Here is a 27,903-nt window from a genome sequence, read left to right on the forward strand (position 1 = left end):
TCAGGCACCGGGCTTGGCACGACCCTCCTCAGCTCCGCTGGCTGTCGTCCTGTGGGAGCCGCAGATCACTGTTACTCAGTCTTGATTGCTCAAGAGAAGTCATTTCACGTGAGGTCTGCTGATTTTGAAGTGCTGGCTTCCGATTCAGAAGTGCTTGGGACAATGTGAGGGCTGCATGAGACCCGGTGAAGGGAGCCTTGAGGGGCTTACGGGCTGCTGGCTTGTGGCCCCTGCGGAGACACGGGCACTGCCCGGGAGGCCTCACGGGAGCCACCGTCAGTCAGGGGCACCTCAGCGTGGCTTGTTTTACGTGCTCTTTCCCTGTCCTAGCTGCTCCCAAGACAGTTTCTAGGAACGTCGTGAGGCAAAGAGCATAAAGATGGAAGTCCTGGCTGGGGACCGCAGGCCTGGCAGGGGGCACCTCAAAAGCAGCCACGGAATCAAAAGGAAGATCCTAGCAAGCAACATTGAGCACCTACTGTGTGCAGTGCACTTCACTGGGCCTCTCAAGTACAGAGATGACTTGGAAATAGAATCTGAAGGTAGGGAGTTGAAGTTGCCTGTGGGAGGAAGAGCTGTGCACAAAGTAGGGGAAGGCCCGGCGGCAGGTGGATGGGCCACCCAGGTGCGGAGATCTCTGTTAATTTGTCATGTAAATGTTTCCTGAAGATGTGCAGCTTGGCTAGAGCTGTGGAGAGTCCACAGAAAGCAAAACAGACATGGTCTCTGCCCTCAGGGATCTCCAGTCTAGCACAGGGGCTGGAAGTTCTCAGCTGAACAAATACGCACTGAAATGCCGTGGTGGTAAATGCCATCGCAGAACTGTGGGGACCGCGGTGCTGAAGAGGGACACCTGACTCCCTCGGGGGGACTCAGATGAAGCTTCCCCGGAAAAGTAAACTAAGCTAAGATCTGGAGAACAATACCACGTCCAGGGTGGCAAGAGGATTAGCCAGACCACGAGGGCAGGTGGAGTTCCGGAGATGGGAAGGGACTCAGGAGGCCCTTGGTTAGTTTGAGAAGCCGGAAGGATTGGAAGGATGGGGCTGGGGCCTGTGCAGTGAGGGCGGGCGCGGCCAGAGGCGGGAGCAGGAGAGCCTGCTGTGGTGCTGGGCTTCATCCTGCCACCGCACAGCGGCCCCAGGGTTTTAGGCATGAGTGGGAGGGACACGCACAGAGGGGCTGCCGTGGGCACAAAGGTCACGGCTTTTGCAAACATTATAGACGGTTTGCTTTACAGGCTATTGGAGGTGACAGTGGAAATGGAAGTGGTGGTTTGTAAGAAATGGAATCACCTGGTCCTGATGTTGAATTGGATTTGAAAGGGGGGTTAGTGTCAAAGAAGATTCAGGGTTCCGGTGGTCCGTTTAGCAGAGCAGGGAACGTCAGAAAGGAAGCAGGTTTGGGAGGATGGATGAAAGTTTCCATTTCGGATGAGTTGAGTTTCCGATGTGAAAAAGACAGGAGGGCTGGGGGTCTGGTTCTCAGCAAAGGGGGCTGGGCTGGGCATCCCGGGCACCGGGCCAACACCCGAGGGAGAAGAGGCCCCAACCGAGTCCTCTGAGTGTCCTCCGCCCACTGCCCTCCCTGAGCTGTGAGGGCATCTACCAAGTCCAGTTGGCAGCCCTAACCCTAAGCCTGATACGCTGCCCCCTCCAATGTGACAGTCCCCTCCTGACTGACTATAACCGCATTCCCCCGACAAGCATACTGGGTGACCATTTTTAGCCAAAGATTGACCTTTATCCCCAACTTCTTTGTCTTCTTTTAACTGGTTAATGGGTCTCCTGGCCAATACCTGGGTAGATTTCTTTCACCCCTCTGACTGTAACCAACCTGGAAAATCCTTCCTTTCTGGCTCCCATATCCCAGCAGAACCCAGGCTCTGGGCCAGGTAGAACACCCGGGTGGAGCTAGGAGAGCTGGCGAGACTCGTGACCCCGAGAGGCAGAAACCATGGGCCCTGCACTCAGACGTCCCTGATTCAGTCTGGAATCTCCTAGACTCAATGATCTCAGCTCTTATCCTCCCAGAATAATTAACCAAGACACTGGAGGTCTCAGAGACTCCTCAGGAATGAAGGTCAGTGAATGAATAATTTTATACTTTAGTGGCTTGGTACAACCGATGTTGACGTTGCTCGGAAGTGGTTACGGTATATTTTACAACCAGCCTTGTTCATTGACTAATATGAACATCCTTTTAAAAATATAAATTGGCATCATAAACTTCTTGTATATTTAGTTCTCGGGAGCGCTGCTCCCCAGATACACCAGGTAGGCCCCACAAAATCCAAAACGTCACAAGATTCAGTGGAATCTGGCAGGCACAGACAAGCTTAATAACAAAGGATAGCGAACACCTGCCAATACTCAACAAACAGCATTTAAATGTTCTCTAGCGCCAGAGGAAACGTGGCTCCTCCCTGGATGTCCCTGCGAACCTGAATCCTCAGGGAGGAGGGTCAGGGTGCGCTGAATTACTGGCTGGCTGATCCAGCCACATTAGACGTGGTGCAGCAAGCTGTAAAACTGACATTTCAAGAACCCACAAAACGATGGAGTGTGTTACGCTTGATTTTTACTTAGAATCATAAGAGAAACATTTTAATAAACCCTTAAATTCTTCTCCATTAATGTGATTTAAATAATGAATTTATAAAGATTAAATCGGTGTGTTTACATATACTCAGCTGTAGAAAAACTTCATTTTTTTGTTTGTTTACACCATCAGATCTAATCAAGCCAAACAAGATGGTTAACTAAAATGATTAATGAACGCACCATTAGCTGATGGCTTTAAATTTAGACTGTGTTACCGATGTCAGGGTTGATTAGTTCTCTAAAATTGATGCTATTAAAAGCTTTGAGCAATTTAGGATGTAGTCACTGAGTAAAATGCCAACGGGGTGAGAGAAGTTCTATGAGGATTAATTTTGCTGTGGCGCATTTGCATGTGCACAGATGCTGAAGAGAGCGAGTAGGCAGGCCTGTTCTGATGGGGCAGGAGAGAGACGGGGTGCAGAGGGCGGTCAGCTGGCATCGTACAGCAAAGGTGAAGAGGCTCAGAACTTAAAAGTACTCATCCTCGCACAGGGAATCCCAGATGGCTTAAGGTTATAAACATCGATCATTTCCATTTGTGAACTTTTGAAGAAGCAGGAAAAATAAGAGGAAGCAAGAAATTAATACCGGACCCTGCTTTAGTAACTCCTCCAGAAATGAACACGAGGAAATCACAGTGGGCAGCAGTGGAGACCAGCATTTTTATTAATAAATGAAAGGGACACGTGGTAAGAGCAAGGGCGCTGTAGTATGGGCAGTCCCTGGGTGGAACGACCACGGGCCCTGCACCCTTGAAGGCCTGGAACGCAAACTGGAGTGATGTAGCCGATGAGACCGCGAGGGGAGAGCCCCATCCAAGACCCGTCCTCGTCCTGAAGGTACCGTGAGTCCAGTCCCAGGGCCACTGGAGCAGGACTTAGGGAAACCGAATCGTTGAAGGTAGCTGGTACTTTAGAAAGGCATGCAACAGCGATGTCTGTACCTTGGAAATATTTTGTTGCTGGTCCAAATGTCCCAGGACATTTTAAATCAGGGAAAACACTGTGGGACCCAGATTCTCTGGACACTTAGATTCTGCCCCTTCCCCAGGGTTGTGGGAGAGGGGACCTGTCAGTAGGTCAGATCTAGGCTGGAAGGTTCCTGCCACGGTGAGTGCAGCTTAGCCATCTCTAGGAAGAAGGCAGCAAATAATTTGGATCCCTCTATGTAGTTCCGCCTAACAAAGACGAAATAAAGAGAAACACTGTTATTCCCATTCCAACGACAAGAGGAAAAGGGGTCTACACTTTAAACGGAAAGACTTGATGTAAAATCCATCCAAGCACGCAGCTTGTCAGGGGGCGACCGGCCCGGGGACCCTGGGGCTCGTGCGGGCTGGCCCGGCAGTCCCGACCTGTTGATTTTCTCGTTCTGAGCGTGCTCGCCGTCGTCAGCAGCGCCTAGCGGGAGCAGCAGCACGCTCTTCTGGACGGTGTCCTGGAACGTCCTGGCAATGGGTATGGTGGACCCGTCCCGGATCACATCCGGCTCTGTCCCAAACACTGAAACACAGGAGGGGAAGCCGTCTGAATAAACTAACGACAAGACTGCCCCCAGTGATCTCCTCCAGCGTAGCGTTTGCTGGACCTTTCTTCCTTTTACTTTTTTAAATCATTAAATCTGATACCTGGGGTGGCAGGTAGCATGTTTTCTTGACTTCATGCAGTTTGTATGATAATATCAACAGAGTCAAGAAGAAAAGCATGGTTGCTTTCTTTACAATTATCTGCTTTAAAAAAATATTTTTTGAAAAAAATTTGTGTTTTGACCTAATTTTAATACTTACAGAAAAGTTGCAAAAATAGTGCAGAGAGAGTTCCTGTATTTCCCTTCCTCTCCTAATGCTAACGTGCAATTACTGTGCAGTTATCAAGACCAGCGGAGTAACGCTGGAGTGGTATTAACTAGACCCAGGCCTGACAAGGACTTCACCACTCCTCCCCTTTGTCTGTAACGGGACTGAACCCAGAATCCCACACTGCGCTTTGTCACTGATGCTGACTCTCCTCCAGCCTGTGACAGGTCCCCAGTCTTTGACTTTCATCAGCTTGACCCTCCTGCAGAGGACTGAGCAGCTGTTTTGTAAAAGGTCCCTCAGTTTCAGTTTGTCTGATGTTTTCTCATGGCTATCTTCAGCAGGCGTATAAGAAAGTGTACCCACTCTCATGGCTGCTTCATGAATTAAACATTGGGAAAGGGGGACTTGTTTGTTTTTGTTTGTAGCCAGTATTCAAATAAACAGCTGCACTCAACTATCACCTGAACGTCTCAGAGTTTGTACTCAGCTTTCAAGGCATCCCACGAAGTAGTTTTAGTGGCCATCCTAGGGTCTTCAGAGATGAGTTCAAACCTTCTAGGCTAGAGGACAAGTTGCTGGTGATGGAGTGGAAATGAAAAATGAAACAAAGATGCAAAGAACGTGCCAGGTCTTCTTTATCCACAGACCAAGGTGTGAATGTGAACAGAGACAATGGGCTTGGTCAGCAGAACTGGCTCCGCCCACAGCGAGACCCACAGGTGCCCCTGCGCTCCTGCAGGGACGTCAGGCCTGGACGTGTCAGTCACACACCTCTCTTCAGCTGGCATTGCTCACCTTCCCAGCTCGCCTTCCTCCTTCTTCACTCCCACATCTTACTGGCAACACGCGGCTACACCTGGGGGCGGTGGGCCTGGTGACGTAGAGGAGGACAGCTCTAAGTCTTGGGCCTCTCCTCTAATTTTTAATGTCTGTGTCCCTTGTCCTGATGATCTGGATAGAGATGAATGCTCCGGGGAGGTCTGGGCCTCCAGTTCCAGTTCCGCCCATTGGAAATACAGCTCGTAGTCCATATAAACACCTGTCAGTGGTTTCCCATCTAGCTTCTGGAGAGACCCCCAAAATCCCCCTGCTTTTAAGAGAGCCCCCCGTTTTGCAACTGTTGGCAGCGTCCTGCTCCTGCTGCAAAAAAGAGTGGGCATTCCATCTCCCTTGCCAGGCAGCCAGGGCCCAGGCGGGCAGCCTGCTCACCGATCACGTGCTCCTGTGCAGGACTTTGAAACACATGAAGTCAAACAGGCACCCCAGAGGAAATCACAACTAAAGCTGCTCCCTGCCTCTGGAGAAGCAGAGTGGCCCTGTGAAAAGACCACTAGTTTTAGAGTCAGGGGGGCCGGAATTAAACGGAAAGACTTGATGTGTTTGGTAATTTTATACAATGAACTCATATCCAGGGAGCTCCCTCAGTGGAATCTCACATGGCCTGCCTTGGGGCTGTTGGCATCAGCCAGGCAGAAAAGAAGAACTGGGCCCACACCATAGAAATGAAAGACCCAAACCCGTGTCTAGATGGGTCTGTGCTTAAAGCTTCTCAGGGGAGATTCATTCAACACCCAAGAAGCAGTCAAACAAGCTCACACACACGCGCGCGCGCGCGCGCCCTGCCTCTGTAGTGGGTCTTGTTTTCTGCTCCCTGCTGGCCTGAGACCATCACTACCCAAAGAGCAAACGCCACTACATTTCAGCTCCTCCATTTTTAAATCCAGAGGATTTCCTTTACTTTCATGTAAGTTCAGCTGTGCCTGTAAAAGGATGATTTTCTAGGCTGGCTGTCATTCCCACTGCTGACTGGGGGACCACCACTCCCGTCAGCAGGTTACTCCATCTCTTCGAGCCTTAATTTGTGAGATGGGGGAGGCCGTTGGGAGGACTCGTGGGACCGTCGTGAGCTGAAGCCCTGCACGTAGTGATGCAGCCCACACAAAAAGGGGGTCGACACTGAGGTGTAAACTTGCCTGCTTTATCCGCTGCCCCACCAGGCACCCCCTTCATCCCACGGCAAACTGGCAACTCGAAATATCTCAAGTCCAACCTGTTTTGATGGCTCTTTTTGCAGCAAGATACTGTTTATCTCCAACATCTGCAACCCACGGTTGGAGTCCCAGTGTCATAGAAACAGTCATCTGGTTGGAGCTGTTTCTTTTGGAGAATATATGGTCCAGGTGCTGCTTCACCTGAAAGGGAGGAGAAAATGGCAAGTTATTCTCTCGGACCATAAACACACAGTTGTCCTCCGTCCAGAAACTGAATGAGATCTCAACCCAACAAATTCAAGTGTTGTGATTTTACCTTAGTACTTCCAGGGGACAGCGTGAGTGAGCAGTGCCTCCAGGACCAGAGCTTCCCCAGTGGGAGGAACAGCAGCTCTCACCCTCTTCCATCTCCAGACCCTCCGACCCCAGCCCTGCCCCACCCCATCCCCACCCCATCTCACCACAGCGTCCGTTAACATTTGGCTATTATGCATTTTGGTGATTAGGAAACACAATACAAATACAGTTTCTCCATTTGGTGGTCCCTCTTTTTGGACTCATAAGTACCTTAACGACCGTTTGGGGAACACCAGGCATTTGGAAACTTCTGAGAAGCGGGAGCAGGGAGCTGAGCTGGGAAGGAGCCTCGCTGCCAGTGTCCTTTTCTTGCCTTGGCTCTGTTTCAGCTGCAACTACGGAAATCCTCCGAGAAAAGCTCCACACTCTGAAATGTTCCACCCAATCTTTCCTTCAACAAATACTAATGACCCTTGTCATGTGGCAGTGACTGTTCGAGGCGCTGGGGTCACGGCTATGAGTGGACTTTGTGTGCTGTAGGGAGGGGGACAGTATGCCCCAAAGGGAGGGGGGAGGGAGGGGTGTACTCCAGGCTGTGATCAGCACCCAGCAGGCAACGGATGGGGGCCAGGGGCAGAAAGGCTGGGCTGCGGTGTTCCCTGCTCTCCTTTATTCAGAGTCCACTTCCTGTGAAACCGATGATGGGTGGATAATTCAGACATGTAACTCCCTCTGGATAACGTTTTCATTACAATGGTTGCTTTCCGAGTACAGATTTCAGACATCATGGACCAACTGATAACGGGGGCTGGAGATTTTTCCGGCTCAGTCCAGCTTCTCCATCGGTGTGTAAAACCAATCTTGCCTTTAGATCCATCAATTAATTTTTCAAAATTTCCCATCACTCCAACTCCAAATGGTTATTTATCTGACTACTGTAATTGCATATAATTGAGCAAACAGGTTTTTACTGAACAAAAATTATATCAGTTTCTTGCCATTTATTCCAATCTTTTGTATTGGAAAAAAAAGACTGACACTTGAACACTAATGACTGAATGTGTGCGGCGCCCAGAGATGGTGCTGCCGGGCGAAGAACCGTGCGCACTGGTTACCTGTTTTTCCACCACAGACGTATTCATGTGAGGGACCAGACGGATGGAAAATTTCCCTATAACTCGGCCAGGTATGACTGTTTTGGCTCCAGGCTTGTCAAACGCGCCCTCAACCCCATGAATCGAAAGAGATGGGTACCGCCACAGGTGCATTAGGAGTTCCTCCTAAATCGAGAGTTTGGGATGAACAGACACACATTACTGTGTATAAAACAGACAGACAACAAGGTCCTATTGCATAGCACAGGGAACTATGTTCAATTTCTTGTAATGAGCTGTAATGGAAAGAATCTGAAAATATATATATATATAGTTGTATATGTATAACTGAATTGCTTTGCTGTACACCTGAAACTAACATTGTAAATCAACTACACCTCAATAAAAAATAAGAATTGAAAAAATCCTTACAACATCAAAAAAGTTCCTCCTAAATTAAAATAAAATTGTTTTATTACATAAAAGAATGTTGAGTTAAAACTCAGTTGAGTTGTACTGCTGTGTCACCAGTTTCTGTATCGCTCTGACGCTGTTCATGACAAGCTAATTATCACCCTACTTAGATAGGTCAGGACTAACAGCACAGGTGGACCTTCCCTCCAGACCTGAGACCCTCTGCTGCCTTCACCTGCCCAGGCCCCTCCCACTGACGGGGGACCCTTGTCACCTGGGCTCTGAAGTTTGCAGTTAATGAACGGCAAAGGGGCCCTCTTCCAAAATTGGGGCTTGATCGTAAATTTCTATCACGTCATTGCAATGATAACTTGTGTGCTAAATGCATTTTATTTTTCAGAAGCTTTCAAAGACCTCTACAGAAACAGTTTTCTCTCTTGCTGTGACCACCAAAGAGCTAGTCTGCAGGAAGAGACACATTTCATAATAACTCCCCCACTTCTGTTCAGCAGGATTGCTCCCTCTCCTGGCAGCTCCCCCAGGAATCAGCCATGGCTACCAAGCGGCACAGCAGGCAAGCCTTTTTTTTAAAAAAAAAAAAAAAAAAAAAAGGAGAAGGGAAAGAAAAAAAATTTAAATTTTCTAGTAACCAATGCTTTTGGCTCTGGGTTTACTTACTATACACTGAGACAGCAATGTAGCAATTTACAGATTAGCCCCTAAGTCTCTTGATTTTGTCTAGAAAAAAATGGACAATTATGGTTCTTGGAGCTGAAATAATCTCAGACAATTTATTCTCAACCTTTCCCAGCTCACTGGCTGAGGGCCGGCGTGGGGCTGAGTCTCATGAACCGACTTGGAAAAGCACGGCTGTGATCTGAGTGACTGCCCTGTGATTCGGTGCCCGAGGGCAGCGCCAGGCCGACCCCAGAAGGAAGAGCGCATGATCTAGACCAGGGGAGGGGCCGTGAGAGGGAAGCCGGGCCTGAGCGCGGCGGCGCCAGCAGCCCTGCGGGGGCGGGGCAGTACCGCAAGCTGGGCGCGGTAGGGCACCGCCCGTCGTCATGCCTGCTCAGGCTGTCCCGCAGCCGGTGACCATACCTTGGTGTCAAACAGGAATTTCTTAACCTGGCTGCTGTTCTGGTACTCCTCCAGGTCCAGGTCAATGGCTTCGTACGTTCTTTTCTCCTCTTCTGTGAGAGGAGCCACGTGGTCATAGATTCCGGGGATCAGGATGCGGCCGGACGAGTCTACCAGGCTGCCTGCGAGACACGCGTGGGGCAGAGCCAGGTGGGAGTCACAGGTGTGCCGAGTCCGGGCCCTGGAGCGGAACCCCGGTGACTCTCCTGGGGTGGCAGAGAGCCTGTGCCCGGCCCTGGCCCCCCAGCAGAACCACGTGGCAGCAGCACACATCCCAGAGGTGATGGTGGGAGGGCAGGAGGAGGTTCTTTATCCCCACCTTGTCCCGGAGGGAGGAGAGCCCGTGCCAAGTGTGGAGTGACTCTCCTGCATTACCTGCAAGCTCTCAGCTAAACCTTCTACATCATAAACAAGGCTCTTTTGTTTTTGTTTTATCGTATCCTGAGTTAAAAACTAATGTGTTCATTAGAAAAAATTTTAAATATATACGTCTACGTATATACACGCATGCCCAAGAAACTGGGAGTCCTCATTCCTTCTCAACTTCTCTCCCCTACGCACCCCACAGGAATACAATACATACTCATTTTTAAAAGCACAGCAGCCTTGAGGTCTAGTCCGTGAGCTACACATCATGACCACGCACAAAGCCTTCGCAGGGACTAAGCAGATACACCAACCTGCCATTTGTGAAAGGGGTTTGGGATTAACAGGGATGAGTCAAAAAATCCGCAGTGAGCATCTAGAAGAGCAGACGCTGAGATTGAGGAAACACTGCTCACTATCTTGAGAAAGTACTTGCAAAGATCCAAAGCAGCCAGCAAGTAGACTAATAATAAAAACGACAGGAAATGTCTCCAGGCAGCTAAATCCGCCCCCAGGCCATCCGGGGACTTCTATTCAAGTAAAGGCACTTCTTGAAAATACGCGCCACGTTCCTAGTGTGAGGAGAACCTGACAACGTCAGAAGGTTGCTGTGAAGCCCTGTATTTTCAGATCTTTCTGTGACGTCGGCAACTGCAAGGCCGGGGCAGCGGGCTCCGAGGGAACTGGTGCACCACGCCTGGTTCCTGGGCACCTGCTGTGCTGCAGGCGCCACGCGAAGGCGGCACCTGACCCTGCAGGAGACCCCACCTCCCCCCGCCAGGGCACATCTCTGAGCACACAGGCTGAAGAGCAGGTGTGACCCACATGAGTGGCCCGACAGGTGGTTTGGCCTGTGTAGACACAAAGTAAACACCCACCGAAATCTACAGGCATGCCAGACACACAGCTTCCCAGTGCTCTGAGACGGTCACAGAAGGCAAAGCCCTGAGGTTTGAGGCTGTCAAGGCAGCAAAATGTGAAGAGAAGTCTTCCCCATTCTGGTTCTCAGCCACATCCTCCGAGGTCCCCCTCCAGCTGCCCCGGTACCTCTCCCAGACCTGTAATTAATAAGATTACTACGATCCTGCCAGAAGCAGACAGGGGCCTTCTTCACGGGCTGTGACACAGCCAGGAGCAGCAGGACGGACAATTCCATCGGCTCCCCGCTCCACGGCAGAACATCGTCATGGAGTCGGTACCCTTCCGGAAGAACACCTCAGGATGTACGTGATCGTTTCACCTGCTGCACTCAGTGCTTCACAGCTCGTAAGGGAAAAACCGCCATGCAACTACCATTTAAGAACAAATACTCATTATAAAGAATATATAGTATATACTCATTGTAAACTCAAAACAAAACGATACCCACACTTCAGGGATGTGTGTGCTGTGCAGACAATTCTGCTCTGCATGTCCTGAGTTCATCTGTGTAAAACGAGTCCTTCCCCAGAGCACCCCCGCCGCTTTCTCATTTTCCACCTGAAACCACAGTCCTCCAAAGGTGATGTGATTGCGGCCACCGCCGCCCCGACCCGGAGCCCAGTCTCAGGAAATGCACAGGAGGCGGAGGGCGCCACCTGTGGGAACTGCCCACAGGAAACGTGACTCTTGATCCCCAGGAGTCTTCAGGGAATTTTAATTTATAATAATATTGGCTTATGAAAATGCCCTGGGCCCAGGGGTCTTTTCTGCTTTAGGGCTTTTAGGAGACAGCAGGGAGGGGGAGATGTTTGCAAAGAGATGGAGCAGGAGTGAGAGCTCCCCTCACCCCCACCGTCTCCTGCCTCCTCAACACACTGCATCTGAAGCCTCTTTAAAGATGGAGAACTTACTGATTTCCCTCTGTATCCTCCGGTGGAGACTCTCAAGCCTTTTAGGTGGGTGGCACTTGATAACCATTTGTAACCTATTAGTAATCATGGTGGCTATCAGGATGGTTCAGATAAGGAACTTGAAGAACAGAGAGTTTAGAAGACTTAGCACAAGGTCACACAGCAGTGGGAGAGCTGCCACCCAGATTTCGGGTTCCTGACTGATGTGCAGGGCACCTGTCAGCCTGCAGGGGGAGGGCAGGACAGAGCTCCCAGGACGTTGTAACCTGCAGTGGCCCTGAGCAGGAGTGCGAGTCAAGGTGCTACACGGGTTCCTACACAACAGCCCGGCGGGACAGCGTGCACAATTCCTGCTTGTCTTCTGATCAGCGCTGAAGCTCAACCCTCATGTATTTGCACAAAGCAGATGAAAACCACATACAGGACACAATCCAGAATCACTCAGTTATGGATTGATGACTTGATTTGTTTCAAAATTCAAAAAAAGTGAAACCATGTGCTTTTCATTCTGTTCCTGACCCTGATCTGGCTTTTCCTAGCAGAGCCATATGCATGTGTGGGGCTGAATGGAGCTCTATGCTGGGTGAGACCACACAGTCCACCAACACACCATGCAGCAGTCATGCTGGCGGGCGGGGGGCGGGCTGAAATCCACTCCTACAGATGGGCGACGCCATTCCCAGGGAGGGTGAGATAGAGATTATCTTATCTCCCCACCCCCACCCCACAAAACATGTCAAGTTGCATGCTATCTGAATTCTTCTGGAAACAATTTAAACCCTTTAAAGAAAAATGGCTTGTTTTCTGTCTGACACTTTCAAGCATGGAAAATATTGTCCAAGAGTTGAATTTTAGGGAACTAGAAGTCTGTAGGAGAACAGATAGATGAGACAGGAAAGATAGATGGGTGGATGGATTTCCTTACGTAAGTCAGGCAGTGAAGGAACAAGAAGCTCCAGAAAAAAGAAGACACTGATCACCCAGAAGCAACCTCCCCACAGGTCTCCCCTGGGCTGACCGCTCCCCTCCAGAGACAGCCCAGGCCCGGGGGATGCGAGCAGGCAGGGCCTGGGGAGAGTGGGGTCAACATGGGAAAAAGATTTTTGCTAATTGATCATAGCAGGTGTGCTCTTCAGCAGTTTGCCCCAAGGCGCACGTTGTAAACTTTGCACACAGCTGCCCTTGGTGCCCCGTGAGATAGTTCGAGGTACTGTGGGGTCTGGCACTTACATAACCTGAGAACCTCTGTATTGAATCAAACTACAACTATGAAATCACAATGCTCCCGCCAGGACTGCGCAAGCCAGGCCCTGGACACAAAGCTTCCTTCAGTTCTGGGATCCACCTGGATGCCTGGACATAGGCAGGAGTCTCACGGGAGTCCAGGTGGGCAACACACACACACACACACACACACACGAGTCCTGCCTGCATCCACCCAGCCGCTACTGGAGGTCGAGGGCAGGGGCAATGGGCAAGCTCCCTGGCGTCTCTGCACACCTGGGGCCACAGGGACCTGAGGAAGGAAGCCAGGAGGCATGGGCAGATTTGGCACCAACTCTGGATACTTCTCCAGAAGGGTCTGGATGCTACTGTCCTCGAGTATGGCCAGGTGTGTCACAGCATCCAGTAAAAGAAAAGGGGGTGAACAGAGGAAGGGTTTCCGTCCATGGAGAGCAATGCCGGGACTTAATGAGCCTAAGGAAGGTTCAGCCCGGGGGTGAGGGCAGGGGGAGCTCAGAACATGGTTTTTCCTCTACTCTGCCCTTATTTGGGGCTGGCCTGGGAACCGAGGGGGGAGAGGCACTGAGTCAAACAGAACCACTTCAGCAGATTCCTTGATGCTTAAAAAGCGACATGAAAAGGCACGTTACCGAGGAGAGCGACCAGGTCCGCCATGGGTTCGTTGAGGATCCCACCAAAGGTTCCCGAGTGAAAATCTTGATCCCTGCATTTCACCTGCAAGAAGGTAAAAGAGAAGACAACTGCTCACAGCCACGGCAGCTTTAGCGACGGCTTGCACCTGGCGGAAGACACGGCCCAGGTGCCCCTCAGGACTCAGGTGGGTCTCCTGACGCCATCATTTCTATTTCTGTCACACACCTTGGAGTGGCTGCCCCTCCCAAGTCTTCATTTCCCACTGAACCCCCTGAAACTGACTTCAGCCCCCAACCACGCCGACACGGCTGTATCCAAACCGCCAGCCCCTCCCCGGCCGGACTGCTGGCGCCTGTGTGCTCGTCTTCCCCCCGGTTTCACCCCAGCTCTTGCTCGGCCTTCCTTCAGAAAAGTTCTCCAAGAACCTTTCTTCCCTGTATTCTTGTCTTGGCTGCAGGACAATTCTATGTATGTCTCCTCTAATAAGTACTTTTCTGTCTTTTCATCCCACAGCATAATCCTTGGATCATCCTTTATACACGGCGCTTCGAGACTCGCCTGACTTCACTTACTCCCTCCGTACCCTGAAACGTTCACCCCTGTGGCACCTGCATCTCCAGGCAGCCAGCTCTGAGGGCAGAGGCGGTCCTGCACTGCCCAGAACCCAGCAGCAGCATGTCTGGCCCACAGAACGGTTTTCCTGATGCAGGAGCATCTCCACTTTTCTATCTCACTTGATTCTCACAGCCACGGGGCGGTAGGGGGGCTCGTGTCACCACCGCCCCCACTGCTGTGCAGGAAAAACAGACAGAGCGGCTAAATGGCCAACGGTTACCGGGGGGGACTTTCTGGTTCTGAGCTGCGTGCTCCACCGCAGGCCATCTGCACTCACAGGGCAGGACAAGGAAGAGGCCTGCCTGTCACAGCAGGACCAGAGGCTGACACCCGGGGTGGGGGCGGGGGCGGGGGCGGTGCTCCCCTTACAGGTAAGGAAACAGGCTCAGAGCTGAAGGTGCCCGCACAAGGCCGCGCATCATATGAGCCAGAACTCGGTGCCGGCCTGTCCGTCCAAGACGCGCAGGCAGAGCAGGCAACGTGGGTCACAGCATCCCAGCCTGATGGGGCAGCCAGTCCCTTCCCCCAGCACTGCCGCCCGCCCCCATGTTCCACAGCCATAGTTCCTGAGCTTTTTGGTTTGTGCATCACAAACCCTCTGAATCTTCCAGAAGAATGCACAAAGCACATGCGTTCACAGTTCGGGGGGGGCTTCATGAACTCCCCCAGTCCCGAGACCCCATGACGCCCTCGGCCCTGCACCCGGCTGGGCGTCTGCTCTCGGGAGAGCTCTCTCACCCCCAGTGAGACGCCAGCCCGGAACCTCCCTCCATACGGTGGCTGTTTGCGAACACATACCTCCACGGAGAAGTAGCTGTTCCCTCGGGTGCCGTAAGTGAGCGCCGGCTTCGTCCGGCTGAGCCACAGGTTATCCGAAATCACGACGTAGTCTACGCTGGAAAAGAACCCGGCCTTTTCTTTCTGGACAAGTTCCTCCAGGGCAAGGGAGCCGGCCTCTTCCATCCCTTCAATGACGAATTTGATGTTCACAGGGAGATCCTGGGTTAACAACGGAGCCAACCATTCCGTCAAAAAAAGTGGACAACTTGCCCTTTGACCTTTGAAGATCCAGGATTAGGTTGTATGTAACATAAACACGTTAAATTATTACATACATTCCCATCAGCTCTGTTTACAGTGAAGGAGTTTTAAGCAAGGTTGTGAAGGACAATTCAAGGTAATGGCAGTGACCCATCGATTTAATCAATTTAATGCTGATAAAGGATGTAGGGAGGGAATTCCTAAAGAAAAAGCAGGGTCCACAGGACAGAGTTCCATTCAGCCCCTGCAGAGAGGCCCTCTCCCCCTTTTCCCCAAAAGGAATTTTTCCAGAAAGGTTATTCAATTACAAATCTCTCTTCTGCCCTCATAATTCTGAGCATGATAAATGAGAACTCTTTCCTTTGAAAGGCTGTCTAATGTTTAAGCCTCAGGATAATTTTTATTTCAAGTATCTGTTATTTTTCAGCTATGAGTTCAATCTGCCTTTTAACTTATTCAAAGGCTTTGATCTCGCAGCAAAATGGAACTGGAGTTTTTCTCTAGTTAATATTAGGGCACTGAATAGCTCCTTTAAAGTTTTTACAATGTGCCTTTCCCCCGTTTGGTTTTGATCTTCTATCTTTATAATTTATAACTTCATATCTTGTGAGCCACGCGAAGAAGTGAGGTCGATGGCTTTTCCCGGAGCATGAGGCGCATGAGGGGACATCGGGGGGGGCCCTAAAAATGATTCTGTGCAGACGAGGCAGCACAAACATACTAATTAGTTCTAATGAGTGGGACTGACGCCCAGATTAGCAAAGGCAGGATGAGTGGAGGATTATGCACTAGACAGAAGTGACCTTCTGGCATTCAGTTAGTTACGGGTATTTGGGGATAATAATTTGTTCAATGTATTCCTCGAATACATTTCTGTGTGTCTCAGGAAGTTAAGCTTAAGTTCTGAGATCGTAATATTTGAAAGCTCCTTATTAACATTTAACTAGAACACAATTGCTGAGAAGTAGTTGGAAAGCCTAAGAAGTTTCTGGCAAACCATGATGAACAAAAGACAAGCCGAGAGCTGCTCAGCATTGCAGGGGGATGGCGGTGGGGGGGCAGGCCTGGGTCTTGGTCTCTGCGCTGTCCCTCAACACCCAAGGGGCCCCAGGACCCGCCATTTCACCTCTTGGGAGCCCACCACTCTGTCTGTTCGAGATGCGTGTTAATATTTGATAATCCAGTGAGTCCACGTATGTTTAAGACAGAGAGGATGGGAGGGCAGAAGGGAACAGGAAAGAAACCAGGGCTTATAAAGGGCCCAGAGCTCGCAGGCCCCCGAGGCCCCAAAGTTACTCATGTAACTTCACCTGCTCCACTCAGCAGGCCTGGAGGGAGAAAGGACACTCCCAGCTCACAGATGGGGTGTGAGGCCCGGGGAGATGAAATGATTTGTCTAAGGGCAGTGAATAGTTCTTATGTCTTGTTTGTGATTATGGAAGCTTCAGAGTTGAAACTTAAAAAACAAAGCAGATTTTGACCTGTCTATAGGAACTTTCTTATAAATATCACTTTCCTTTTCTTAAGAAAAGAGGACAGAAAACGAGAGAGACAGAGACAAGGAAGGAGGCAGTGAGGGAAGGAGGGTGGAAGGAGAAAGACAGAAAGAGAAGAGAGAGAGTCAAGGAGAGAGAGACCAAGGCCCAGGGCTTATTTAGGGGAGCCCTGTGGACCAGAGGACGACTCTGCAGGGGTCAACACGGCCCAGCCAGAAGCACGCCCTGACTCATTGGGCTTGCCTTCCTCAGTGAGATAAAGCAGTTAAGTGGAGAGCAGTCAAACCCCTCTTCTGCTTGTGTCTCAGGAGAAGATTAAGTCAGCAAAGAGAAGACCTCAACATCTGATGAAATTGCTTCCATTAGCCCCCCCCAAAAACAACAACAACAAAAACCCAGGACCTGCTGGATCGACAGGGTCTCAGAGATCTAAGCCTGAGGCAGGGCTGGGCCGCCCCACGTGGCCTTGTGTTTCTCCTGAGGGGACAGCAGACTGGCTCCCACTCTGCAGTCATTCCTGAGCAGGCTAGACGGGGACCAGCACAGCCGACCCAACCTCCTAGCCCTCTGTCCTGGAAGGGGCGCTGCTGTGGACCAGGGGTGTGGACGGCGGGTGAGGGTTTGCTCTGTGGCTGCTGGGACTCCCCTTTCTGTCCACGAACCCAACAAATTTCCAGTGTCCCAAAGTGCTTACTTCAGTTCAGCCATGTGAGTAAGATGAGGGAAAGGCAGGCAGGCTGCACATTTGTAAGGTTACCCCACAAACACCCCAGGTCACAGGGCTCCATGGAGCCCAGTCGGGGACTGGCCGCGTCTCCTTCCTGGGGTGTCCCAGCGCCCGCAGAGTCAGCATGAGCCTCCTTCTCGCTGTAATACCGCAGTGAGCGGCGTTTACATTAGCTGCTTCTGAACATCTGGGTAAAACACCAATCCTGTGACTTAAACGGTGCTGATGTCAGCCTTCCCCTTCCAAACTGCACTTTGAGGAACATTTGACAATGGACACCCCTAAGCTGGGTCTCAGCAAAAGAGAAGCTCTGGCTCAAAGGGCCCTGAGGGAACTGCTAGAACATTGAGGCCATCTCAGGGGGCCCCAGGAGACCCCAGGGCAATGGAGCAGGTCCAGTGTGAGCTCAGGAACAGGACCAACATCCTCCAGGCCAGGACCATGGAGACCTGACCTTCCAGCCCCAGGACCCCTCCCTGTGCACCACCATCACCACCATCACCATCATCATCATTATCGTCATCACCACCATCATCACCATCATCACCACTGTCATCACCATCATCATCATCAACACCATCATCACCATCATCACCACTGTCATCACCATCATCATCATCACCACCATCATCACCATCATCACCATCACCACCATCATCTCCATCATCACCACTGTCATCACCATCATCACCATCACCACCATCATCACCATTGTCATCACCATCATCACCATCACCACCATCACCACCATCATCACCATTGTCATCACCATCATCACCATCACCACCATCACCACCATCATCACCATTGTCATCACCATCATCACCATCACCACCATCACCACCATCATCACCACCACCATCACCGTTGTCATCTCTGTTCCCAAGCACAGGTGGCACCCACCTCGTCCAGGGCTCTGAATGTGCTCACGGCATTGATCCATGCTAAAACAGGGCCTTTGTTGTCTGTCGTTCCTCGGCCATAAAGTTTTCCTTTAAAAACGGGGGAAGAATTTTTCAGAATAGTCTGCCAAGGTGCATAACTCAAAAACAGGCAGTTTTATGGGGAATCATTTAAATGGTGCTATTTTTCCAGGCACAAATCTTGCTCTGAAATCACAAAGTATTATTTCTTATGTACAGAGCATCAGCAGCTAGTCAGATGAGCTAGTTTGAAATGTATGGATCCATCTAGCCTTCATAGTAATCAGCTATTTTATCCAAGTTCATTGAAAAAGATTGGAGGATCTGTTGCGGAATGTCCCATCACATAGCCTCACACTTTGAGATTTTACAATTAGCAGAAGAATGAAAAAAGGGTATATGTGTCTCCATTAACCTTTCTTCTTCTTGTCTTTATAAAATATAACTACATTTGGTATTTTTTAAAAAGGAAAATGTGTGACCTACACAACTGTTTTCCTCGAAACCCAAGAGCTCCCACCCTGGGGACTTAATTCACCCAGGGGCACAAAGGTTCATAGTTTCTTTCACAAATGAAAGAAAACTAGCCTAATTGAATAGACCACGAGGACAGTGCGTTCCTAACAGCAGCAGGTAAGCCTTGGATCCAGGGTGCAGGCACGTCTCAGATTCGTAAGCCTGGAGGGCAGACCTTCACCACAGAGGAACCAGCACGAGGTGCCACTGACCGTCCACTTCCGTCAGCGTGTAAGGGTCCGTGAGCCACCCGTCTTCCCGTCTGGCTGGCTGCACGTCCAAGTGGCCGTAGAAGCACACAGTGGGTTTCTTGGGATCGTTCCCCAGTTCGGCCAGGATGATGGGAGGTAATGGGAGGGTCTGACCGTCGGGCAGCTACAGAAGGAAAACGGATTACATTAAAACCAAAAAACTCCATTTAGCTCTTCCAGAAAATTCAAAGCCATGACATTGGGGTCTGTTTCTACCCCTGGGTCCTTGGAGAACCCACATAACTTTTCTGATCATCACTTTCTCCAGCTCTGAAATGGGTCCCATGAGAGATTTTTAATTAAACAGCTAGAAATGAAGGGCTTCCTTAGGTACACGTGGACAAGGAGCGGACTTAATCGAACGTGCTCTTCAATACCACTCACAGCCAACTGGCTTCAACAGGGGGACACAGTCCTGGAAAGCGCAGACCATTCCCACTTGCCAGCCCTCAGCAGGCAAAGCCGGGAGGTTGGACTAAAGATCCGCTTGCTCCCGAGGGACAGCAGTGAGCCTGGACGCGGGTGCGGGGCTGGGTCCGCTGAGAAGGCGGCATTTGAGTTTAAGGGAAAGGGCCGTTTGGGAGAAATCTGAAGCACGTGGGAGGATGTGACTAGCACAGGTGGGGGGATTCACGAAGCACGCCGCTCCCCCCAGCCCCGACGCGGTAAGAAGTCAACGCTACAGTCTCTTTGGGACGGAGAGGACTTTGTCACCCGTGCTGGGAAGCAGGATCACAGGGCGTTCTGGCCGAGCATCAGGGCAACGTCCTGTCTCGCCACCACGCAGGGAAGCGCGGCCCAGGCCAGGGAGTGTGGCTCGGAGGCGGGAGGGGCCGGCAGACCTGCTGAGAGCCCGTGTCCACGGAGTCCACGCTGGCTCCCAGGCGCCACAGCTGGTCCGCAGCCAGGGCCACCATCCTGAGGAGCTCCCGTCGGAAGTGGGGCACCGGCTGAATCGAGTCGCTCTCAATTGCCACCCACTCCTTAAGTGTCTGGGAGGAGAGGCGACAAGGTGGTTAGCACGGTGTGGGGGTATCCGCGGATACCCTGGTGGGGGCACACCTCACCACGTCACCAGCACCCTTTGTTGGACACGGAGACTGAGGTGGCAAACGTGACATTCTGAGTACTTGGCAGACGAGCTGGAGGTGTCATCAAGAGCCCAGAGGCCAAGGACTCTGGTTAGTGAAAGACAGGGTGGGACAGCTGGTGGAAGGCTGCCCCCTGAAACCTGGGGTCGTGCCCCTCGACCCCACCAAGCTCACACAGAAGGGCCCATCCCGACCACCCTCTCTGGTTTCTGAGACCTGAGAGCAAGCTGGCCACCCCCGCTGGGCCCTGGCTTCCCACAAGTGCCCTTGCAGGTCACTCTGACTCAAGCCCAAGGTGGCCTCAGCAGGCTGCAGGCCCCCTCATTCGCCCTGTGCATTTCCATTTTGTGGCCCGCCCCCCTCACTGCACCTGCAGGATCCAGGAGGCAGTGCAACCCCGGGCTTAAACTCAGGGCTGGGCAGGCAGACTGAGTTCTTAGTCTGGTTACATTACAGGTGGGTGACTCTGAGTATGTCCCTCAAGTCTCCCAGCCTCAGGCTTCTCAGCTGTACAAGGAGAGTGATGGCCCCCAGCCGCAGGCGCTGGTGAGTGCCGCTGAGGCCCAGCAGCAGATGTGTATTTTGGTCTTTCGCCCCAGCTCTTGGCCGGAGCTCCTAAAATGTTTATAATTTCCTAAGCGATAAGGTGCTCAGAGCATCTCATGTCCTAACATTTGGTCTCTGACCCCAGTTCCTGACACAGAGCTCCAGATGCCCTTGGCATTTCCTGGGTGAAAGAAGAGGGTTTCTGTTCCAGCGAGGCAACCTGAATGGGCTCTCGGGTGGGGCTCGTCACCAGAGAGACCAAGCCATCATTAGAAGCGGGAACTTTCAGTCCCAGCCCCCAGCCTCCAGGGAGGGGAGACAGATTAGAGGTTGAGTTAAGAATGGGTGAGGCCTCTGCACCTCGTACTGGGTTGGGGGAGCCTCTGGGCTGGTGAGGCCCCCCGGGGCTGGGCCGGGAGGGTGGGCACCCCCACCCCCAGGACAGAAGCTCCTGCCTCAGGCAAATGGATGTAAGCGTCTCCCTGAGTTCCGCGAGCTGTTCTGGCAGATGAACCTGAGCAGGGCTCGCGAGAGCCCCTGATTTGCAGCTGAGGTGGGCAGAAGTGTGGGCAGCCTGGGGACCCGCTGCTTGTGGTTGGGTCTGCAGTCGGCATGAGGGTGGGGATGTGGCTGACTCCAGGGAGACAGAGTCAGAAGGGAGTCAGAACACAGAATGCCCAGGCTGGGTCCACAGGGAGCCGGAGAACTGCTCGTTGTGTGGAAAACCCACACCCCTGGTCACAGGAGCCAGCGGAGCCGCAGAGGAGGCACGGCTTCCCTCCGTGAGGATGGGATGAGAGGAAGTGCAGGAGGCCCAGCCTGGGGCCTCGCCCTGGCGGGTGTCTGATAAAGGCCAGCGAACGAGGAATGACGAGTAGTAATCTTCCCAGCCCAGGGCCCTCCTTAGCCGCTTGGACAGGGATCGCCATAGTTTTTATTAAAAACCACACGTGTCACCTCGGACTCTACTTCCAGCTGAGTCTGATTCCTGTCCTGGTTGTAGCACTTTTATTTTGATTATAAAGAAGTGTAAAGGGGGAGGGTGTAGCTCAGTGGCAGAGCGCATGCTTAGCATGCACAAGGTCCTGGAGTCAATCCCCAGTCCCTCCAGTAAATAAATAAATTACTTAATTTATTTAGTTAACAAATAAATAAATAAATTACTCCTCCCACCCCAAAATTTTAAAAGACAATACAAATAAAAAAAAAAAGAAAGAAATGTATTTAACCTTAAGGAGTCTTGTGTTTTTACATTTTTTAAACTAGAATTTATAGGGTGAATGCTGCCAAGTTATCACTAAATTTGATGGATTGGGTGGATCTGAGCAAGCTGCAGAGAGGACGGTTTTGGCTGGGAGGCCCAAACTGGCACAAGCTCCCACCACACACATTTTCTCTCCCCTCTACAAACTGCAACCTACACTGGCAGCCCCAGCCAGGTTTCGAAAGCCCACGAGGCATTTACATCAAGTCAACATCCCCCATGAGGAAGGATCCCATGAAGCTCCACCTTAGGAACAGCAGCCTGAACTTTGTGCTTCTGCACGAACCACGGGGCTTTCACGCCTACTTGCGCGGCATTCCTAACATCGGTCGGTTGATCCAAGAAACATACACTGAACACATATCGTGTGCCGGACACGGTGTGGAGGACTCGAGGTCCAGAGTCAGTGGGACCTTAGGGAGGTCCTGGGCAGTGATGGCCAACGGATGGAGGAGAGGGACCTACCAGGTGAGGCAGCAGGTAGAACGCTCCCCACTCCTTTCTGCCCCCACCCCCCAAATGCCCGACCGCATGCAGATCACATGTGGTGAGTTAGGATGAAGAAGCAGAGAAGCATACAGGAGGTGAAGGACTTATTGCACACGGGGTACAAAACGAGCAGCGTTGATACCGGACTTGGCGGAACTCTGGACCTGAAGTGTGCGGCAGCAGGTGGAACCACTCCGGATGTAACGGGAGGCTGCGTCTCAGCCAGGTCTGCAGGTGGAGAGAGCCTCTGCCAGGGCCCCTCTGAAGGGGAGGCTGGGCCATGTGATGGTGGGTCCAGAGCAAAGGTGAGCTCAGCGGAGCTGGCTGGTCATCGCCAAACAAGCATGCCTTTGCCAACTGTGCCGAGCCTGCCCTTCTTAGGAGGACTGGCCGGGAGGGATCGCTTACCTAAACCTAACCGATATTTACTATTTTAATTCAATGAGGAGTCACAGGCGTTTAAATGGAATTAAATTGTCAAGCAAAAAAAAAAAAAAAAAAACCACATCTCCCAGAAAATAACCATCCTCCCAGGTTCCCGAAGAGCCACCCAAGTGTTCTGTGTGTGTGGAGTCTCTTACCTGCACAAACTCGTCCTGATGGAGATCGATGTACTGGAAGACCCTCTCCAACAGCCCGGTGGGCGGCGAGGACGGTGCAAACATGCCTCCGTCCAGCAGCAGCAGGAAAGCAAGCAGAGATGACGCCTGTCAGTGGGTGATAAGGGCAACTTAAAATAAGGATCAGGTTCTGGACTTTCAACCCTTCAAATAGTTCAAGAAAGTTAATGTTATCCAACACAGCTGCTGCCAGGCTTTTGAACTAAAATAACACAAAGTAGTATAGTGAGAAATATATTCTTTCTCTCTGTCTTTACCCAAACACTTCATTTGCGATGCTGAAGAACGTTAATAAGACAGAAACCAAGTTAACAAGCTTGCCTTTGAACAAAGTTCTGCAGGTTTTTCCTGTGACACAATCTCTCCTGTAAAGCGAAGTCAGCACCCTGCACCAGGTGTTAATGAGTTGGGGGTTCTTTTTAGGTGATGAGGATGCACTAGGGTTGACTGTGGCTGTGACTGTGATTCTGAATATACTAAAAATCATTGAATTGCACACTTCTGGTGGGTGGATTGTAAAGGAAAGTGAATTGTACCGCAGTTCAGTTGTTATAAAAATAACCATCAGAAACATAAGCACTCGTCCAACAATATAAACATATCACCAACTGTGAGAAAGGTCCATAAAGGAAGCTAAGTTGTGGGTAAAAGCAGGGTCCACGTGAGCCATGCTCCTTCGTGGATGGATTAAGCACAGCGTCCAGCAGGTGACGCCTGTGAGCCGTTCAGCATCTCACTCCGCCTCCTCCACTGCTTCCAAGCTCGGCTTGGACAGGAGTGAGGCTGGATCCAGCTGAGCTGGGTCCGGCAGAGCCGAGAGCTGGGGACCCAGTGAACCAGGGGGAAATGTCCCCAGCAGACCCACGGCAGCAGGACAGTGAGGCTCTTGGATGTGGAACAGGTTATTTGCAGCCGATCCATCTAAATTAATATTTGAACTGTATTTTAATTCATTCAGTTTCCATTACAAATTATTTGGTGCTCTTCTCCACTGAGATTAAAAAAAAGAAACTTTGAAGAAGAAAAGGAAGCCACAGGAGAGAAAGGAGAACAGTGACTGTGAGGACGGAGAGTACTTGGGGTTTCGCCCCTTCCTGGGGCGGGGATCCTGAGGACAGAGCTTCCTTCGGCGTTGTTTCTGGAGCTGTGGCCCTGACCACAGGGCCTGCACCACCGCACCTCTCAGCCCCAGGGCCCTTCCTCCCCAACATCTCCCTTCCTATCTGCAGACGGAGCACTGTTGTCCACACTGTCAGGCCCACAGAGACCGACTGTGGGCGCTAATCCTGCCTTTAAGACCTCGGGTGGGACCCCTGGGCTGCATCTGAGTCTCCAGTGTTTCTCACCTTTCTATTTTCTTGTGTTACAGTCACGCTTGACCTGAACGAATCACTCAGCAAAACCTTGGGGATTTAGAAAGGGTGTTCGTGGCTTTGGCCTTCCCAGGAAGAGCAGTTGCTGGAGGAGGCAGGGTGAAGATGAGGGGCAGGGGCAGAGAGCCGGGAGCCTGGGTCTTACTGTCTTCTTGGTAGGGCGGATGGCCCAGCCCTGGGACCGCACACAGGAAACCCTGCTTGCTCCGAAGGCTCCTGTTCATTCCAGGGGCTTGTTCTTAGGTCGGGGACAGAAATTCCAGGTGCCCCTGTGCTGAGTCTTATTCAGATACTTTCAGACTTCTCAAAGCCACGTCCCCACCTCTGCGGTGGGACCATCCCCCACTCTGTCATCTGAGCTTCGCTTCCTCAAAGCCTCGCCCCCACAGGATGCAGGCCCTACTCACTGTCCCCTCCCCTCTCTCCCAGCTCCAGCAGAGGATGGGGGAAAGTTCCATGGTCTGTGTGCTTAGCTGACAGCAGCCCTGAAGTCCCCAGGGGCTGCCTTAACCAGTGACACTTCTGTCTCCTGTGACACTTCTGTCTCCTGTCACGAAAACAGCAGGCATCTCAAACGGAGGCTGGGATGGGTGAGCTGTTGCTAAAACCACTCCTGCCCCGTTTGCTGTTGCTAGTCTCTGAGGTTGCATGGAATAAAGAGAAAGCAAAAGGGTTCCCACCTCCCACCCGACGCAGCCTGAGGGTGGCCGAGGGTGGCTGCCCTGTGCACACAGGGCCCATCAGCCACACCCTCTTCCGCTTGTAAGAACCTTGAGTGTGGGGGCCAACCTGGATGCCAGAGTTCTACTTACCAAGTCACCTAGAGCCCTGTGCAACTGCTTTATGGAGGTCGCTCTGCCGTGTCTGCTTTGATGAATTTTATAATACAGAAAAAAATGCTGTATTAGGCCAATAGTTTATCTCACCATGAAAGGATTAAAAATAAAAATTTCAAATCAAGAAACAGGCTTTTCTGGATGGTGTTTATTCCCCTGCAGGCGCTGAACTCAGCCAAGGGAATTTCCTGCAGAGATGAGCGAAGTGGGGCTGAGTCCCTGGAGGGCCAGCCGGTGAGGGCGTGGCTCTCAGAGGGGAGCCTGGATACACTCCAGGGCCAAGAAAGCCGTTTCAAGGCGCGGCATTCCCGAGAAAGTCCCAAGGACTGCCAGGTTCTCTGCCCTCCTCGAGTCTCTCTTAATTAGGTCTTTGATTACTTAAGAAAACTGAGTCTTCTCAATATTAAAAGAACTAAAGTCTTTTTACAACTGTAACTTTCTGCACATGACTTTGAAATCTTTTAATTGTCACTCTGGTTATAGAGCTAAGTATTTTTGCAAACTTCTCAAAGTCAGATTTCAAATAAAGTCTTTCTGACCTGGAACCACTTTTGTGGTATTTCCAGAGGGCCCCGGAACATATCAAAGATTTGCTCCCTCTCCTTATACAAATAGTGATATGGAACTAATTAGGCTTATTTCATGTGTTAAATTACATGAGGCATTGCCAAAGAAGTGATGTTTAACCTTTCTGTAGGTCACATTTGTATGTGTATATGTTACTAGTAAGTATTTCAAAAGTTGCATAAAATTCCTAGAAACCTGTCAAAGTCCTTATTGTCCATGTAATCCATAACTCTGATTTTTACCTTAAAATTTTTTTAAAGTCGTATGCCTCAGAAATAACCAAATTTCCTTTTCAACTGAGTCATTTTTTATGCATGTCCTTTATTTATTTGGTGGGGGGAGGTAATTAGGTTTGTTTATTTATTCTTAGGGGAGGCACTGGGGATTGAACCCAGGACCTCATGCACACTAAACATGTGCTCTAACGACTTGAACTACACCCTCCCCTCCTCCACTGAGTCATTTTTAAAAATGAGCTCTCACCATATCTTTAACCATGGCTATTCAAAGTCTTTCGTCATTCACAAACAATTATTGCTTTATTCTGATTCTTCTCTGAAAACATTTGTAATCAGCCACAGACAAGAATGCTCCATAATGACATCATTTGGACAATTTTGAGACCATGCCACTGGACTGAGGATTTCTAAAACTAATGAACATGCTGGTGGTTTCACAGAACTTCTAACCCAAGATTAAGCAAAACAAAAATCATTAAATGAGACTGAGTGAAATGATGAGAATGATTATCATTCTTATGAGTTTTTGTTAGAAATACTATTGATTCTTTAATGTCGTATTTCTAGATTTAAGGGACTCTTTTTCTCCCTTAAGCTATCTGTAACTTACAGTCATCTGACAAATTGTATCTTTGTCAACAGAACTGAACATTCATGTTTTTCTCCTTCATACCTCCAGAATTTATAAACTCTAATTGACTGCTCTTATTTTCATGACCATTTAATTCATACACACACACACACACACACACACGTTTAAGTTAAAGAAGAATCTATCCTCCATATAACAGGAGAAAATTGAAAACACTAGTTCATTACCAAAGCCTTCACTGAAACGCCATATTTGAAAATGATGTGCAAAGAATCCATGTGGCCAGAGTATTAAGGAACTAAAGTTGACTTTCTTGTCCCCTGAAAAAAAGAGACTGCTGCCTTGTTTACCGAGTTCCCACCTTTCAGGTGAGTATGGAAGGGAGCTCACTGGCAGACCCAGGAACCTTTAGATACACTGGGGGCCTCAGAAAAGAGGAATTCACCTAGATCTCAGGAACTGCAGGTGAAGTCTGATGGCGAGTGTCTGGCTTGGCTTCCAAGCCTTGAGAAGCTTTCACAAGTCAATCTGAGATTCCTTGTTGAAAGTTCCAGTAAAGCACACTTACGAGCCTAGATGATCAATCCGTACTCTGGCTGCACGTACGTAAATAATCAGGCCAAGTGTGGTAAGACTAGACTTGTAAACAACTTGGTCTTACTGTGATTACATCTGATAGAAATGGAGGTGATTGTAGAGAGAAAATTGTGTTTCAGTAAAAAACTGTAGCGCATCCATTATCAGATCCAAACCCTATCCTAGTTTCCTCTAACATCGGCCTATAACTCTCTAAACTAACGTTTCCAATTATCTCCTACCCTTCTAACTTGGAGGCCCCAGGAGAACTAAAAGCGTCCTTTTCCCGAAGCCCTACAAACTGAAGCTGCATCACTTGCTATAAACTTCAGAGAAACCACCAGGATGGAGCACGTCTGGACCACTCTCTTGCCATCTGCTGGGTGGGCCACTCAGAAAATTCACCAGGACACCTAACGCCATCACCAGAGTCATTCAAGCTAAAACCAGAAAATCTGTCAGAACTGCCCTCACTCCACCATCTGAGTTCTCTGGATTCAAAAATGGAATTGTAGTTTGTTCTAATCATTAACCTTTCTTTTTGTTTCCGTGGAAACGCTTCCTATTAAATGCCTCACTGCTTGCACCACAGGGAGCCCTAAGTGAGACACAGGTAGAGTTGTCGTTGCTTAGGGACGGGGCAGGGTAAGGCAATAGGGGAGTAATTGCTAAGGGGCATGGGGCTTCTTTCCGAGGTGATGAAAATATCCTAAAATACACTAAGGTGA

At 50.4% G+C, this 27,903-nt stretch overlaps 1 protein-coding gene and 1 long non-coding RNA gene across 6 annotated transcripts in view; one reads left to right on the forward strand and one right to left on the reverse strand.

The window, feature by feature from the left end:
* On the forward strand, positions 1-4,855 carry LOC140690505 (uncharacterized). Its single transcript, XR_012065818.1, has 2 exons — positions 1-2,082; positions 3,096-4,855. It is a non-coding gene; the product is annotated as an uncharacterized lncRNA (long non-coding RNA).
* CNDP1 (carnosine dipeptidase 1) overlaps positions 3,242-27,903 on the reverse strand; it is a 25,510-nt gene continuing 848 nt past the window's right edge. For 2 of the 5 annotated variants that reach the window (XM_031672337.2, XM_031672338.2), the window contains exons 2-12: positions 22,954-23,079; positions 19,825-19,974; positions 18,944-19,106; positions 18,196-18,284; positions 14,827-15,027; positions 13,410-13,494; positions 9,299-9,459; positions 7,805-7,969; positions 6,452-6,593; positions 3,958-4,105; positions 3,242-3,780 (exon numbers count right to left, since the gene is read on the reverse strand). In XM_031672337.2, the coding sequence (XP_031528197.2) occupies positions 3,675-3,780; positions 3,958-4,105; positions 6,452-6,593; positions 7,805-7,969; positions 9,299-9,459; positions 13,410-13,494; positions 14,827-15,027; positions 18,196-18,284; positions 18,944-19,106; positions 19,825-19,974; positions 22,954-23,079 (1,536 nt within the window). In that variant the 3' untranslated portion in view covers positions 3,242-3,674. Of the gene's footprint in view, positions 3,781-3,957; positions 4,106-6,451; positions 6,594-7,804; positions 7,970-9,298; positions 9,460-13,409; positions 13,495-14,826; positions 15,028-18,195; positions 18,285-18,943; positions 19,107-19,824; positions 19,975-22,953; positions 23,080-25,177; positions 25,230-26,826; positions 27,887-27,903 lie in introns of those variants that run through there. The other 3 variants (XM_072952348.1, XM_072952347.1, XM_006213220.4) reach the window with 3 other exon arrangements.

This window comes from Vicugna pacos, chromosome 30 (assembly GCF_048564905.1).
Source record: "Vicugna pacos chromosome 30, VicPac4, whole genome shotgun sequence".
In the NCBI taxonomy this organism is placed as follows: Eukaryota; Metazoa; Chordata; class Mammalia; order Artiodactyla; family Camelidae; genus Vicugna; species Vicugna pacos.